We start from the raw sequence: 14085 nt of genomic DNA, 5'->3' as shown, positions 1-14085 counted from the left end.
CACGTACGGCGATCTCTGTGACCCAGCAATTCTATTTATCCTATGACATGTGCTGTTATTTGAAAATGTAGGAAAAAGCAAATAAGTCATTTCACTCATGATATTTGTAATCAGGAATTTTATGGGTAAGAGAAATAGGACATAATTTAATAAATAAGATAAAATAACTGAACACACGCACACTGTTGTTAGTTAACAGTAGTGGTATCTGGGGGGCATAAATACGATGTTCTACATTTATCACATTTTGCTTGTTTCTACCTTCTAATTCTCTAAAAGGCACGCTCACGCCACCCTAACACAGGTTATTAGTATTTACGTAGTTCCCATACGCAATGGATGCTCGCATTGTCACTGTACCAGAAATGAACACGAATGGACTTGCTAACAAAGATTCAGCTGTGCCGGGTTGTACTTGTGTTTGGGATGTGCATTTCCAGGTGGTGCCCAGAAGGTCCGCTCGCGGGAGGACGTGCGGGGTGGTGTTGCAGCCATGACTTACTTTTTCATCTGGTAGTAGCCCTTCTTCACGGTCCCGAAGTTACCAGAGCCCAGTTCGTTGTCCTCCAGGGTCAGCAGCTTGCGGTCCAGGTAGACTTCCTTGGGCCTGATCTCCTCGGGGTCCGCATACGGGCTTTCATACACCTCGGTGTCCATGGGCAAGGCCTCTCTCTGGGCATCTGCAGGGCGGTCCGGAAGACACGAGCTTGGGGCCTGACCCCCGGTGAAACTCCCATCATCTCCCGCCCCCGGCCTCCTGCCCCCCCCCCCACCTCCCCTTTCCAGACCTTGGTCACCTCGTGTGGTTACGGCGCCAGTGAGCACAGTCTCTCCCAGTTTGTTGGGGGGGGGCAGTGAAAAGCCCCTCTTCCCCGCCGGGCCCGACCCCATTCTTGCACGAATGTGCATAGAGAAAGGGTCTTTCGATGCCAGGGGCAAAGACGGAGGGAGGCCTTCCAACCGCATGTAAAAATTCTGACACGCCTTCTACTGAGGGGTGAGGTCTGTGTCATGCCCCCTCGGCCCCCAGTGGCTTTTGTAACTGTGTCAACATCAACCAACAGAATGTATGGGAAGGGACATCTGTATACACTCGGGCGAGGTTGTAAAGGACCAGGAACCATCTGCACTGTTGGCTGGAAACATGGCTCTCGAGCTTCAGACACCACGTGAGGCGTCGGGCCGTCCGGACGCTTTCCACGCTGTGAGCAAGCCCCCGCCAGCCCCCGCCAGGAGACGGCCGCGGAGGCCCCTGGACGAAGCAGGGGCGAGATGCCGGCCGGCCCCCGTGCTCCAGCCTCGCCCCGGCCTCCCCCCTGCCCGGCGTGCCCAAACCCCTGACCCGCAGGAGACCCTTCGACAACCGCGGTCATTTTAAGCTGCTAAGTTTGGGGCTCGTTTCTGCAGCAATGCACGGACTGACCAAGCTCACCGATAAAAATGTAACCCAGAGTCACACGGAGAACCCGGAAAGGGTTCCCACTTGTGACGACCAGTCTGGCCGAGGGCTACGGGCTTCACGGAGGGTGTGGTGCGCCCTCGTGAACTGGGCCCTCCTGTGGCCTCAGGGCCCCTGCACTTCCCTCAGTGCGGGGAGAATTCCAGCCACCCAGACAGCCCTTCCGTCCGGAGCAGCCCCGCGTCACCGCCCCTTCTGCTGAAGCGTGTTGGCGGTAGACGGACACACACACCCTTCCAAGGACGCGGTCCTAGAGCCGTGAACTGGCGGGGTTACCGGAAGAGCCCTTCTGGAGCAGCAGCACGGAAGAACGCTTTCCGTGAGGCCGTGTCCCCGACAGGGAGGCCTCGGAGACCTCTTCATGCCCCAGAACACCATTGGTCCCAGGCAGGTGACACCCGCCGCCAGCCACCGGCCAGCAGCGTCACCCACGCTGAGCCACCGCTAAGTCGGGCCGGCGCGACTGTGGTGCGGTGAATGGCCGGCGACCCACGAGTGCGTTTCTCACCTCTGTCCGTGGGCCAGGGCCCGCGGTCCGGCTCGTACGGATTGAAGGTCACGGCGCTCTCTGGCCGGCTCCCTTGGGATGTGGAGGCCTGAAGCACACAGACGACAGCAGGTCACTTTCCTTCACGGGTGCTCTGTCGGACTGATCTGCACAGTTACTTGTAGTTTCAAAGAATCACATTTGGACTTACGCAGAGAAGACAAACGAAAGAATCAGGAAGAGAGACAAAAAAACCACGTGGCTTATCTCATTCTTCGGGCAGCTGTTTGGACCCCGCGAAGGCTAAACAGAGCTCGCGCAGGGGGTCCCCGCTCACAGACCCTTTTCAATCCCGTTTCCGCCTTTCAAAAGATCCCTTGGATTCGTCTTCCTGGCTCAACTCTTTCTTTTCACTTTTATGTCCTATTAAAGTTATTTAAGAAGAAACACCGAGGGGCGCCTGGGTGGCTCAGTCAGTTAAGCGTTCGACTTGAGCTCAGGTCACGATCTCACGGTTCGTGGGTTCGAGCCCCGCGTCGGGCTCTGTGCTGACAGCTCAGGGCCTGGAGCTGCTTCGGATTCTGTGTCTCCCTCTCTCTCTGCCCCTCCCCCACTCAAAAATAAATAAACATTAAAAAAGAAGAAACTGTGAATATCTACTAGCTGCTTCCACGCCCTCCCTGACTCCAAAGCGTCTACACAGTCCTAGTTTCTGCCTGTATCTTACCCTCCACGGAGATCTAGCTACGTGTGGGGGAGATGCCAGAGGGGGGGCACCGGCCAGTGAGCTATCGGTCCCATGGGGACGCGGCTGCCGCTGGCCAGAGCCCAGTGCTGCTAATAATGACAATAATCACAGACCCCGTGCAGGGGGGGGGAACCTGTTTTCCGAACCCAAAGGAAAGGAAATCTGCCCAGTACTCCGAGCAGGTAACGGAAAACGGTTTGCTGGCCGTTATTAACGGCAACGACTCTCATTATTTATTTGATGTGCGTTAATTTGCATTATGAAATAAGAGGGTGTGGGGACGACCTACTCCTTACGTCCCTATAAACTTTCCCTCCTGAAAGTCTCCATCTTGAGTCTTCCTGGCCACCTCCACCCCCTCAACTGAAAACAAGGGTCAATTGGTCAATTTGGTTCGTGGAAAAAAAAAAATCACAATTCAAACTCTGTTTTTGGTTTGTTTTGGTGTGACTTGAATAGGGGTTTACATACCCATGAACCTCATCGGCGCCCAAACACCGGCCACGAAGAAGTGAAATACTGCCAGACTTTGGAGAAATTTAAAGAAACGGAGACATCAAGCTTAATTTTACATTGCCACTTGTTTTGAGCCACACAACGCGTCCTCACCCGCCCTCCTGACGTCACAGGACCCGGAACCACAAGTACGATAATAGAGTCACAAGGCACCGCGGCCACGCCTCGGCCACTTGTCTCCAAAACCTTGACCTCCTTGTTCAGGCCGACTACCGAGCGCCACGGGCCCACTGCTCGCAGTGGCAAAGGCCCAGGTGACCAGGCTACGGACGCCCGCTCTCACGTGTCAACCGGTGGTCCTGGCTCCACGTTCTCCTCCGACTACCTGAGCGTTCCCACCGCACTCACAGGAGAGGCACCACGTGTCGAGGGTGCAAACGGTGTAAGGCACAGTCGTGCATTCGCTACACCCGAGCTTCGTCTTGCCCACCACTGGTGCTCCATAAAAATGTGCCAAACACGCACCAACGAGTGAATGAATGAGTGAGTGAATGAGTGAGTGAATGAATGAATGAACGAAGATAATGCCTCAAAGCTAGGAGATGTGAAGAATGAGTCAGTGTGATTTAAAAACGATTTAGGGGCACCTGGGTGGCTCCGTCGGTTGAACGTCCGACTTCGGCTCAGGTCATGATCTCACGGTCTGTGAGTTCGAGCCCTGCATTGGGCTCTGTGCTGATGGCTCGGGGCCTGGAGCCTGCTTCAGATTCTGTGTCTCCCTCTCTCTCTGCCCCTCCCCTGCTTGTACTCTCTCTCTCTCTCTCTTAAAAATAAACATTAAAAAATTAAAAAAAAAAAAGCTTCTTTTAGGTTTACATTTACTATCCTTTCAACGTCTCTGATCTTGGCTGCAGGTGGGAAACAGAGATCCAAAGACAAAACTTTGACACGAGGACCCGCCGTCCTGGGCAAGGGGAGGGCACCAGCACCCCTTCTCCTGACCTTGAGACCTGCCCTGTGACCCTTAGAGCAGTATCCTGGGGCTATAACTGCTTCACCCTGAGCGAATGTTCTTCAGAGCAGTGGACTTCACAAATTAAAGGCAGAAGGCAGTGACCCGACAAGTGAATCCCATAGGGAAGGATTGGACAGCAGAGGTGGGGGTGTGTAAGTGACAGGGATGCCAGGGCACCAAGAGCAGGTGGGAACCACCAGTGACGGCCACAGTGACATCGGCAGGGTGGTGCTCACTCCCCGTCTGCCTCGGAGTGAGGAGCCGGGTTGGGGTCTCCCTCAGAAGGTCAGGCAGGCCCCCGTTTTCAGCCGAGGAGGCCGTGTGGACCACCACTCTGTTACGAGCCTTCACGGCCTCACCGAGCCCCACAGGACGCTTACTAACCACATCTGCTCCCTGGCTGCGCCCCCAGGTCCTCCTCATCCTCACTGGGGGGGGGGGGGGAGGGCAGGGGACGACACTCTGGAGAATGTTCTTTGGAAGAAATGGGAGATTTTCTGTCGTGTCAGTTACCAGGGGGGCAGTGACACTGTGACGAAAGTAAAGACGTGAAACGAGTTTCCTGTCTCCGGAAGTGTTCGATGGATACGCCACTTAGTAGGACAACGCCCAACACCCTCTGGGATCGAGGGTTCACAGCTGAAAAGAATTCAAAGCTTTGTACAGAATGGGCTCTGAGGCAGGATGCTAAGTTATAAAAGTATTGATGAGTATTACAACTTAATGACATTTTAATTTAGTGAAAAACATACTGCGGGCCTATTATATCATTTATCATTATTCTTTCTGATTTGTGTCGGTGGTTTATTCCGCCCTAATCAACATCAGCGCCCTGTCTGCATAGAGAACAAGGTGTAAACGAAATGTTGGCAGGTGCGTTTTCCCCGTGTTTGTGGACGTTCCAAACAGAGCTCAGGCCCGCCGGCCACCACTAGATGGCGCCAGGTCCCTGCGTGTTCTGCGTCCCAAAGACCAACTTGCGCCTTTTCTTCCAGTTTTAACGCACGGAGGTGAAAACGGGTCACTCCACAACAATAAAAATAAGACCAGATTAGGTCTGAAATTCGAATCCCCTATCTCTCACTGGCCGGGCTTGACCGCAAGCGTAATATTCTCTGGGAGCCGATGTGAAGCTGGGGATTCAGAAGTGAACAGACGAGTAAAAAATACACTGTCCTCACAGCGCCGACAGGTAACCCAGCTTCCTGACCTGTGTGTCTGCAGCTGTGTCCTCACATCCATTTCTAGACCTTAATTTTTAGACTCCTTGACAGACATTTTGCAGTCAGGCACAGCAGTAATGAAGGTGGCCCCATATGTGTCACCGTTGCAGGGACTAAGAAGGGGCTGTGGGCCTCAGAGCCATTGCGGATGGGGCTCCGGTCTCTGGTGGCGTGACCGTGGTCCCAGTGGGGAGCAGGGACCCGCGGTCGAAGGCACACTTCCTCGGCCAGGGCACGGAACGATACCGAGTCTGCTTCAAATTCACGCCAACCGACACCTGAACCTCACGATTGATCCTCTCTTCGGAGCAGAGGTCCACAACGTGGCCCTTGACAGTGACGTGGAAACACGTTTTCTCAAGGGTCTGGGGCACCGCTTCGGCGTTACCGTGTAAGTGGGTATGACTCCACAACCCCTCTTTCCTCTCCTTCCCTCTTGCAACTCAGCCCCGGAGAACTGTGTATTTAAATATGAGCCTTAAAAATACCCCAGTCACCAGTGCAGAGGTTGGCACGAAACACGGGTTTCAATGTGAAATTCTGGAACACGTTTCCACCGAGGTAAACGTCCCTGCTGTGTGGTGCTTTGAGGGCACGCGCCTTGGTGACACGAGGCTGGGGTGCTGTCTTTTAAAATGCTGCTGTTCTGGGGCGCCTGGGTGGCGCAGTCGGTTGAGCGTCCGATTTCAGCCAGGTCACGATCTCGCGGTCCGTGAGTTCGAGCCCCGCGTCGGGCTCTGGGCTGACGGCTCGGAGCCTGGAGCCTGTTTCCGATTCTGTGTCTCCCTCTCTCTCTCTGCCCCTCCCCTGTTCATGCTCTGTCTCTCTCTGTCCCAAAAATAAATAAAAAACGTTGAAAAAAAAAATTTTAAATGCTGCTGTTCAGACTGCTGGTTCTCCGTTTGTGTGCTTAGCGAAGCACGAGGAACATTCTGGCGTCTGGTAGTGGGAGGGGCTTCGTTCATTTAAGGATTTCCAGTCTTCAAAGCAAGTGTGTGGAGGGGTGGGGAGAGGGTGAATCATACTTGCATTCGTAATTTGACTTTGTTTCCGTGTTTAGGTGTGAAGATGTTCCTAACCTCTAAGGAAAATTTTAAAATATCCCTGCTCCTAAGTTTTTATTAGGACATCTCTAATATCTGATTAACAAGCTTTTTCAAGTCAAAACACACTTTTCATTAACCACCCACATGCTAGAATTAATTCAAGTTCTGACATGTACTTTTTGTGCCTGAATCATTAAAAACAACTATGTATGTTGGTCAAATTAACAAACTCGAGAGCGTCATTTGCACCTTAGCTAACCAGACGGGGTATCTGACATAATTCCCCTAAATGCTTCCTCCTGACTGCCTCACGAATAGAAAATTCCTCTTCTATTTACAAAAACATAAATACCAGCTCTCCTAACATATTTCTGAATAGCGATTAAAATACATTTAATCCATAACTTAAATCACACAATGCTTCTTTATTGATATCTTTGGCATCTAGGGAAAATCAATGCATATTTCAAAAATGTTATAAATTTAAATAGGCAATAGCCTTTTTTTTTTTTTGCCAGAGACGTATCTTCATAGTATTAATCAGATTAGTTTCTTTTTTAAAAATGCTTATTTATTTTCGAGAAAGAGAGGGTGGGCAGGGGAGGGTCAGAGAGAGGGAGACACAGAATCTGAAGAGGCTCCAGGCTCTGAGTTGTCAGCACAGAGCCCGACTTGGGCTCGAACTCACAAACTGTGAGATCATGACCTGAGCCGAAGTCAGACGCTCAACCATCTGAGCCACCCGGGCGCCCCAGATTAATTAGCTCCTAATCCTAATCCTAGTTAGAAATTCTAATTTCCCTTTTTAAAACTATTATTAAATAAATTCAAGAGGTAAAGATTTTAAAAGGCACGGCAGGGTTTACAACGAAACAGGACTCTCCTTGACAGCCCTGTCTCGTACTCCCACAGCAACTGCTTTTACCGGTGTCGTTACTACTGTATTTCTTCCAGAACATTCTATATTCTATCAGCACATATTCGCCACTTGCAACTAACGCTGTATTTTGGAAACGATTGTAGATCTCAGCTGTCTCCCACAGTGTGAGTTTTATTGTAACTGGTTTCTTTCCCAGTGATAGACTTTTAAATGGTTTCCAGACTTTGTCAGTTTATACGGTGCTGGCGTGAACACCTTCACATGTACGTGGTTGTGCATACATGTAACAATATTACACACCTAGAGATAACATTGCAGGCAAGAAGTCACGTGTGCTTTTACTTCTGGTGGATGTTATGAAACGACCTTTTTTTTCGAGGCTGTATCGCTTCCAGCAAAGTTGTGTGTATCGCTTCCCACACCATGCCATCAAGCTTTTTACTTGGGCCCATTTCACAGATGGACATAACGGGGCACCAGAGGTTCAACTTGCGTATCTCTCGTTATGAAATGGAGCGGCTTCCCCTATGTTTACATTTTCCTATGTAAATACAAATACATTTGCTTTACTAACAACTGCCTGCTGACATCCTCTGCCGTTAGCCTGTTAGTTAAAACTCTTACTGACTTACAGAATTTCTATGTATTAAAGATCTTAGCCTTACACGTGTGTCATTACCAATACTTACTCCCAGTTTTTTATTTCCTTTGATGATATTATGTTCCTTATCCATGCGTGTGTTTATTTTTAGGTAGCCTTACAGATATTTTAGGTAGTCTTAGTGATATATATTGATAGTTTAAGAAGAGGAGACATGTTTGGGGTGCCTGGGTGGCTCCAACTTTTGGTTAAGCGTCCAACTCTTGGTTTCAGTTCAGGTCATAGTCTCCGATTTCGTGAGTTCGAGTCCTGAGTCGGGTTCTGCACTGACCGTCGGGCTCTGCACCAGATACCAGAAACTGCTTGGCATCCTCTCTCTCTCTGTCTCTTCCCTCCTGCTCTCTCTCTCTCTCTCTCTCAAAATAAATTAATAAAAACTTAAAAAAAAAAAAGAGGGGACACATTCCTTTAGTGTAAAGATCTATTTCGTCTTTTCTAGATCTCTCCTTATTCACCGTGAGTGACTAAGCCGGCTTCAGCCTGCTTGGGACAGGGATGGGGTGGGGGTGAGTTGTCTCCTCCCAGGGCTGGGCTGCTGTTTCCTGGGGTGATGGCTTATTGATGTGTCAGTGTGGCTACTCTGAGCTGTAATCTTCATTATTGAATCAAATTATCATCTTGATACTGCTATGGAGGGATTCTGCAGATGTAACTGAAATCCCTATGGGGCGCCTGGGTGGCTCAGTCATTTAAGCCTCTGACTTCAGCTCAGGTCACGATCTCACAGTCTGTGAGTTCGAGCCCCGCGTTGGGCTCTGTGCTGACAGCTCAGAGCCCGGAGCCTGCTTCCCATTCTGTGTCTCCCTCTCTCTCTGCCCCTCCCCTGCTCATGCTCTGTCTCTCTCTGTCTCAAAAATAAATAAACATTAAAAAAATTAAAAAAAAAAAAAGAAACCCCTAATTCGTTAATTTAAGATTATCATGGGTGGGCCTGGGTTAATCAGCTGAGAGTCCTTTGGGGAGAGTTGAGGCTTTGCCAAGAGAGAAAAAGAGAAAGGTGGAGGGCGGACTGACCCCCGGCTGCGGACGACAACTTTAAGCATCTCCGAAGAGTTCCGTCCTGCTCCTGAAGTTCCCTTCCTGACGGACGGTCTGCCCTACAGACACGGGACCCGCATATACAGCCCCCATAATAGCATAAGGCGAGTCCTGGTGACAAACCTATACTCGTATGTGAGTGCACGCGTGTAGAGATGTGTGTGTATGTAAATATGTATGTGCGCGTGTGTGTGTCTGTTTTGTACACAAATCTCCAGCTGGTCACGCTCCCTTGGCTGAACCCCGCGTGGTGCACTTAGGAACCACGTAACAAAGATACGCATGGAACGCTGTCTGTCTACAGTGAAACCGCCCATCCCCGGGGCTGCACGGGGGTTGGGGGGCTGTGTGTTGGCACATAGGGTTGGGCCACCATACAGGGGATCATGAGTAAAGAAATCGTGGCAACCGGCCGTGTGGCCCACGTCTACAGGGGATCCCCCATGGCAGACAGGCAGGCCCTGTGCGTGGAGGGGCCACGGAAGCCAGCGAGCAAGGGGTCTGGGTACCATGCATGCCACGCATCCTGCCCCGAGCTCTTCTACGCAGCTCTGTCGGGGGGCGGCGTCCGATTACAAACTCCTGAATCTTGTGTTCGACCATCAAACCCCGGTAGCAAGGTCGCAAAGTTGAACTACATTGTAATTACAGCCTTGAAAAGCTGACAGCTTGTGATTATGAACACGCACCTCGAAGCAGAATCCGCTTTGCGTCACCTCGGTTGATGGGTGCCATCTGGCCCCTTCAGCAGGAAACACTGCTGGACCCCGGGCCTGTGAGCCCCCAGGCGGAGCCCTCTCCCAAGGGAAGGGGCGAATGCCGAGGCCACGCGGGCCAGCAGGCGGCAGTGGGAGAGCTGTGCTGGGGAGCATGGGGGACGCTGACCTCTTCAGGGCCACAGCCTCAATCACATGCCGGTCCTGGGACCTTCTAGCAAACGCCAAGCGGTGTGGCAAAGTGGGCACTGGACACAGAGAATGTGTCACCTTGACAACCTGGTCCCCGACTCCTAAAATGCCACCCTTAGCAAAGGCAGCCTCGAATGTAGCACCCCCCCCCCCACCCAAAGCACTGCCCCCTCCTAGCTGAGCCTTCCTGCGGGCTGACCCACGCTTCCTGGGCCCTTGACATTCAGACAGCCATTCCGTTTCATTCAGCTCATCAAACGTCACGCTCAACTCCCCTCTCTGGCCTGCCGTCAGCACGACTGAGAACGCCTTCAGTAGGACGGCTCGCTTGGAACATTCCTCCTAAATGAAATCTCAGGACTTTTATGCTTTTTTGTTTCTGTAGTTTCTAGCAAGTACTGTAGCCAACTTGTATCCTGTGTTGATGCCCAACGGTATGTCTGGGAAAATGCCAACTGATGTGAACGTGGAGAGAATTAGTAATGAAAGAATTTTCTACCACCAATGATAAAAGCACAAAAAACAATCCATACATAATATACGTCTGTGTATCTATACACACACACACACACACACACACGCACATATATATATGGAGACGATTCCTTATAAATAAAAATCATTAAAATAATTCGGCTTCTTTCCTCCTAATCCAACCACACAGCCAAATAGAAAACCCCTTCCTATGTCAACCTTACTGCCCCATAAAGAAAACAGGTATTTCTAATCCTCAAGTGTCCGCGTCTGTCTTCATGCACGTTCTACCTCCAGTTCCGTGCTGGAAGCCGACAGCCGTAACGCAGGTACTGTCGCACTTGGCGTCCACAAAATAAACCGTCTTAGGCGCTAAACCCTGGCATTCCTCCCGGCAGCGTGTGATTTGTGCGACCGGCTCCCATTCCTGCAACACGGGATTCTGGCAACAAAGTCACGCGGCTCGCTTTGAAACGATTTTCCGACACGAGGCTCCCACTTTCCCCGTCGACCCAAATTGACTTTCAAGCGCACATTCAGCAGAGAGGGCACGCTCGCGGCGTGGACTTGGTGGCAGTGACCAGGACCCACAAGGAAAGCACAGGAGGCCCGGGAGGGGGCTGCCGACCGGGGCTGCACACGGCAGACAGGAGAGCGGAGCAGCGGGACGGGGCGGGGGGAGGGGGGGGGTCAGGGCAGCACACGCGGAGGCCAGCGGTCACCGGAGCGGGGGTGCCGCGTACGGGACAGTCCTACCACTCAGTCAAGGACCGCAAGCAGGGGACGCTTTAGCACCTTTCTGTGGCCAGGCTTTGGGAAGGAGTATGATTTGATTCTTGAGATAATTCCACCCGCTGACCATGTCTAGAAACCATAACGGCAAAGAGGAATAGTAAATGTTTCAGGAGACACACACGGGCTACCTTACATGACATACTATTTCGACTTGCTTTACAATGATCACCGCCAGCCCCCTCCACGTTCCGCTAGGAGATTCAGCACCAGCAACACTGGGTCACTGGGGAGGCTTCAGGAGAAGCCCAGCACGTGAGCAGAAGGATGGGGGAAAATATTTTGGTAACAGTTTCCATGGAGAGCTATAAGATCAGGGCTGTTACGTTAAATAGCTCCTGTATCATATAGACTACTGAATCACAAACTCGAGGCAAATCATTCTAAAGAATAAATCAGATGGTGCCCAATTCTGTTACATCTTTGGGGTGTTGGTTCTAAGGTGTTTGTGGAAATTCCAGATTAGGACACGTGGGGCATGTATTTATTTTTTTTCCCTGTATGTGTCTCACCAGTTAATAACAAGGTTTTCCAGAATAGCTAACGTCCTGAAGGTATTGGCTGATGCGTGGCTACATACAGGCTTGATGTTCTTTGATGAGCTCTCAGCCCTGAGCCCTCACCCATCTCAGAGGAAGAGAAATCTGTTTCATGGAACACACATGTTCCAGTAGACTCTCCAGGCCCAGGAGCCGCGTAAAGCGTAAAATAAAATGATCACTCCACAGAGGTGCTATATTTTAGACGCTGGGGCCAAAGTTCACTGGTACTTTAGCAAATTCCCAATCGCCCCCATCCAGTGGCGGCTACTGGCCCCAGAGAGCCTCGCTGCTTCAACACAGACACAGCCTCTGAGCCGTCAACGGGCCTTACCCGGGGCAGAACGTTTATTCTCTGTGGATTTTGTTTTTTAAGGGTTAACAGGCCAATTGGGAGACGTGGAGCACACAACTCAGGATGGGGGAATTTTATACTTTAAAGGACACCGAAGGTGCACACCGAGGTCCCCCAAAAGGAGCAGGACCGAGTCCTGTCTTGAGTATAAACCTGTGTGTCAGCTTGGAACAGTCGGGAGGTAGGAGACGGGCAGGATTCTCTCTTTAGGGGCGTGTGCTGGGCAAGCCCACGTGGAGACATGGGGACAGGTGACATTCTCACCTCCTACTGACATGGAGGGAGAGGCCAGTACCTGCCTTCTCTAGGGGCTTCTCCTCGTCTGATGCAGCTGAGCATCCCAGCCCCTCCCCAAACCTCCTCCGCTAAGCTACTGCCAGACCAGCTCTCCCGAAAGGTCGAGTCTTCTGAGAACGATGATTTAACCAAGAGAGCTGGCGGGGGGGGGGGGGCGGGCTCAGTGAGACATCTCGCACCCCAGACTCACTACAGCGACCAAGCACACGATCTCATGGATCGTGCACACGGCTCCACACAGATGGCTCGGGGCTGGGCCAGAGCTGGAGGCTAGCACTCCCGAATCCACTAGGGGGCGTACTTCTGATTTAACACTGGGTGTCCCAGCCTAACCTACAAATAGCCCCTGCCGGCCTGGAACTAAAAGTAGGCTGATTCTAGCTGACACCCTCCCCCCCCCACCCAGGTCGCAGTTTACCAAGGTGACAAAAGCAACAGTCACCTCTACCCTTGAGTGCTAAACCTTGCACTAACATATGGCCTCTGCACCCAAGGGGCAGTTCTGGTAACACTTACTGCAGGATGTGGACCTGGGAGGGGCGCCCGGGCTCCGAAGTTGATATTTCCTGGGTGGAAAGAGCACGGTCGGTTAGGGCTAAGTCCCGGGAAACCCGCAACACACCTCCCTGCCCCCCACAGATCACTCAGCCTGACTGTCCAACTGTCCTGCCTGGGGCGCCATTTTTTTTTCGATGTCTTCTCTTCACTCGCCTTTCTTACCCACGCAGTTGGAATCAGTCCGTTTTCTAAGGTTAAAGTTATTGGCTACATTTTGATTAATGGGACTGATCCGACATTTTTTATTGATCTGTAAAAGTAAGTCCTCATCCCACCTGAACCTGGGACAGGCCAAAAGGAACACGAGGCTGATTGTTGTCAACATCTGAGACACGGAGGTTCCAACATCAGGGACTCACCTGTCTGCCCGCCAATTTTCTGACACGGAACTGTAAGAACTCTTAACAGCCCATCTGCTTTATAAGAATAATGCTCCACCAGCTGAAAAAGAAGAAAGTAAGAGCCGTGCATAATGGAGGCAGGAAATGGAGAAATCCCACCTGGGGCAGCCGACTCCCTTTTCAGACCTTAAATGTGGCTCAAGGACAATAAAACGTGCTTCCTTGGGAGCTCATCCTGCTCCCTTCCCATGGCCCCTCCCCCCGGCCTCAGATTCTGGACTGAAGTCCACGTGCCACCTCCCATCTGGACTTGACCTCACTCTCCCCACACCCTTGCATCCACCCATCCACCCACCCATTCATCCATCCACTCATCCATCCATCCATCCACCCACCCACCCACCCATCCACCCACCCATCCAGCCAGCCAGCCACTCATCCATCCATCCATCCACCCATCCAGCCACTCATCCATCCATCCACTCATCCATCCATCCATCTACCCACCCACGCAGCCAGCCAGCCACTCATCCATCCCTCCATCCATCCATCCACCCATCCAGCCACTCATCCATCCACCCACCCACCCAGCCAGCCAGTGACTCATCCGTCCATCCATCCATCCATCCATCCATCCATCCATCCACCCATCCACCCATCCACCCACCCATCCAGCCAGCCAGCCACTCATCCATCCATCCATCCATCCATCCATCCATCCACCCACCCACGCAGCCAGCCAGCCACTCATCCATCCATCCATCTACCCAGCCAGCCAGCCAGCCAGCCAGCCACTCATCCATCTATC

At 51.8% G+C, this 14085-nt stretch overlaps 1 protein-coding gene across 2 annotated transcripts in view; it reads right to left on the bottom strand.

The window, feature by feature from the left end:
- Positions 1–14085, bottom strand: part of SYK (spleen associated tyrosine kinase) — an 83433-nt gene that overhangs the window by 17708 nt on the left and 51640 nt on the right. The window contains exons 5-9 of one of the 2 annotated variants that reach the window (XM_043567037.1): positions 13296–13377; positions 12895–12944; positions 11191–11259; positions 1968–2055; positions 503–680 (exon numbers count right to left, since the gene is read on the bottom strand). In XM_043567037.1, coding sequence (XP_043422972.1) covers positions 503–680; positions 1968–2055; positions 11191–11259; positions 12895–12944; positions 13296–13377 — 467 coding nt within the window. The remainder of the gene's footprint in view (positions 1–502; positions 681–1967; positions 2056–11190; positions 11260–12894; positions 12945–13295; positions 13378–14085) is intronic. The other variant, XM_043567038.1, reaches the window with a different exon arrangement.

Source organism: Prionailurus bengalensis, chromosome D4, assembly GCF_016509475.1.
Source record: "Prionailurus bengalensis isolate Pbe53 chromosome D4, Fcat_Pben_1.1_paternal_pri, whole genome shotgun sequence".
NCBI classification, from domain to species: domain Eukaryota; kingdom Metazoa; phylum Chordata; class Mammalia; order Carnivora; family Felidae; genus Prionailurus; species Prionailurus bengalensis.
Note: the sequence above shows the minus strand (reverse complement) of the source record. Positions and strands in the feature narration are given on the sequence as shown.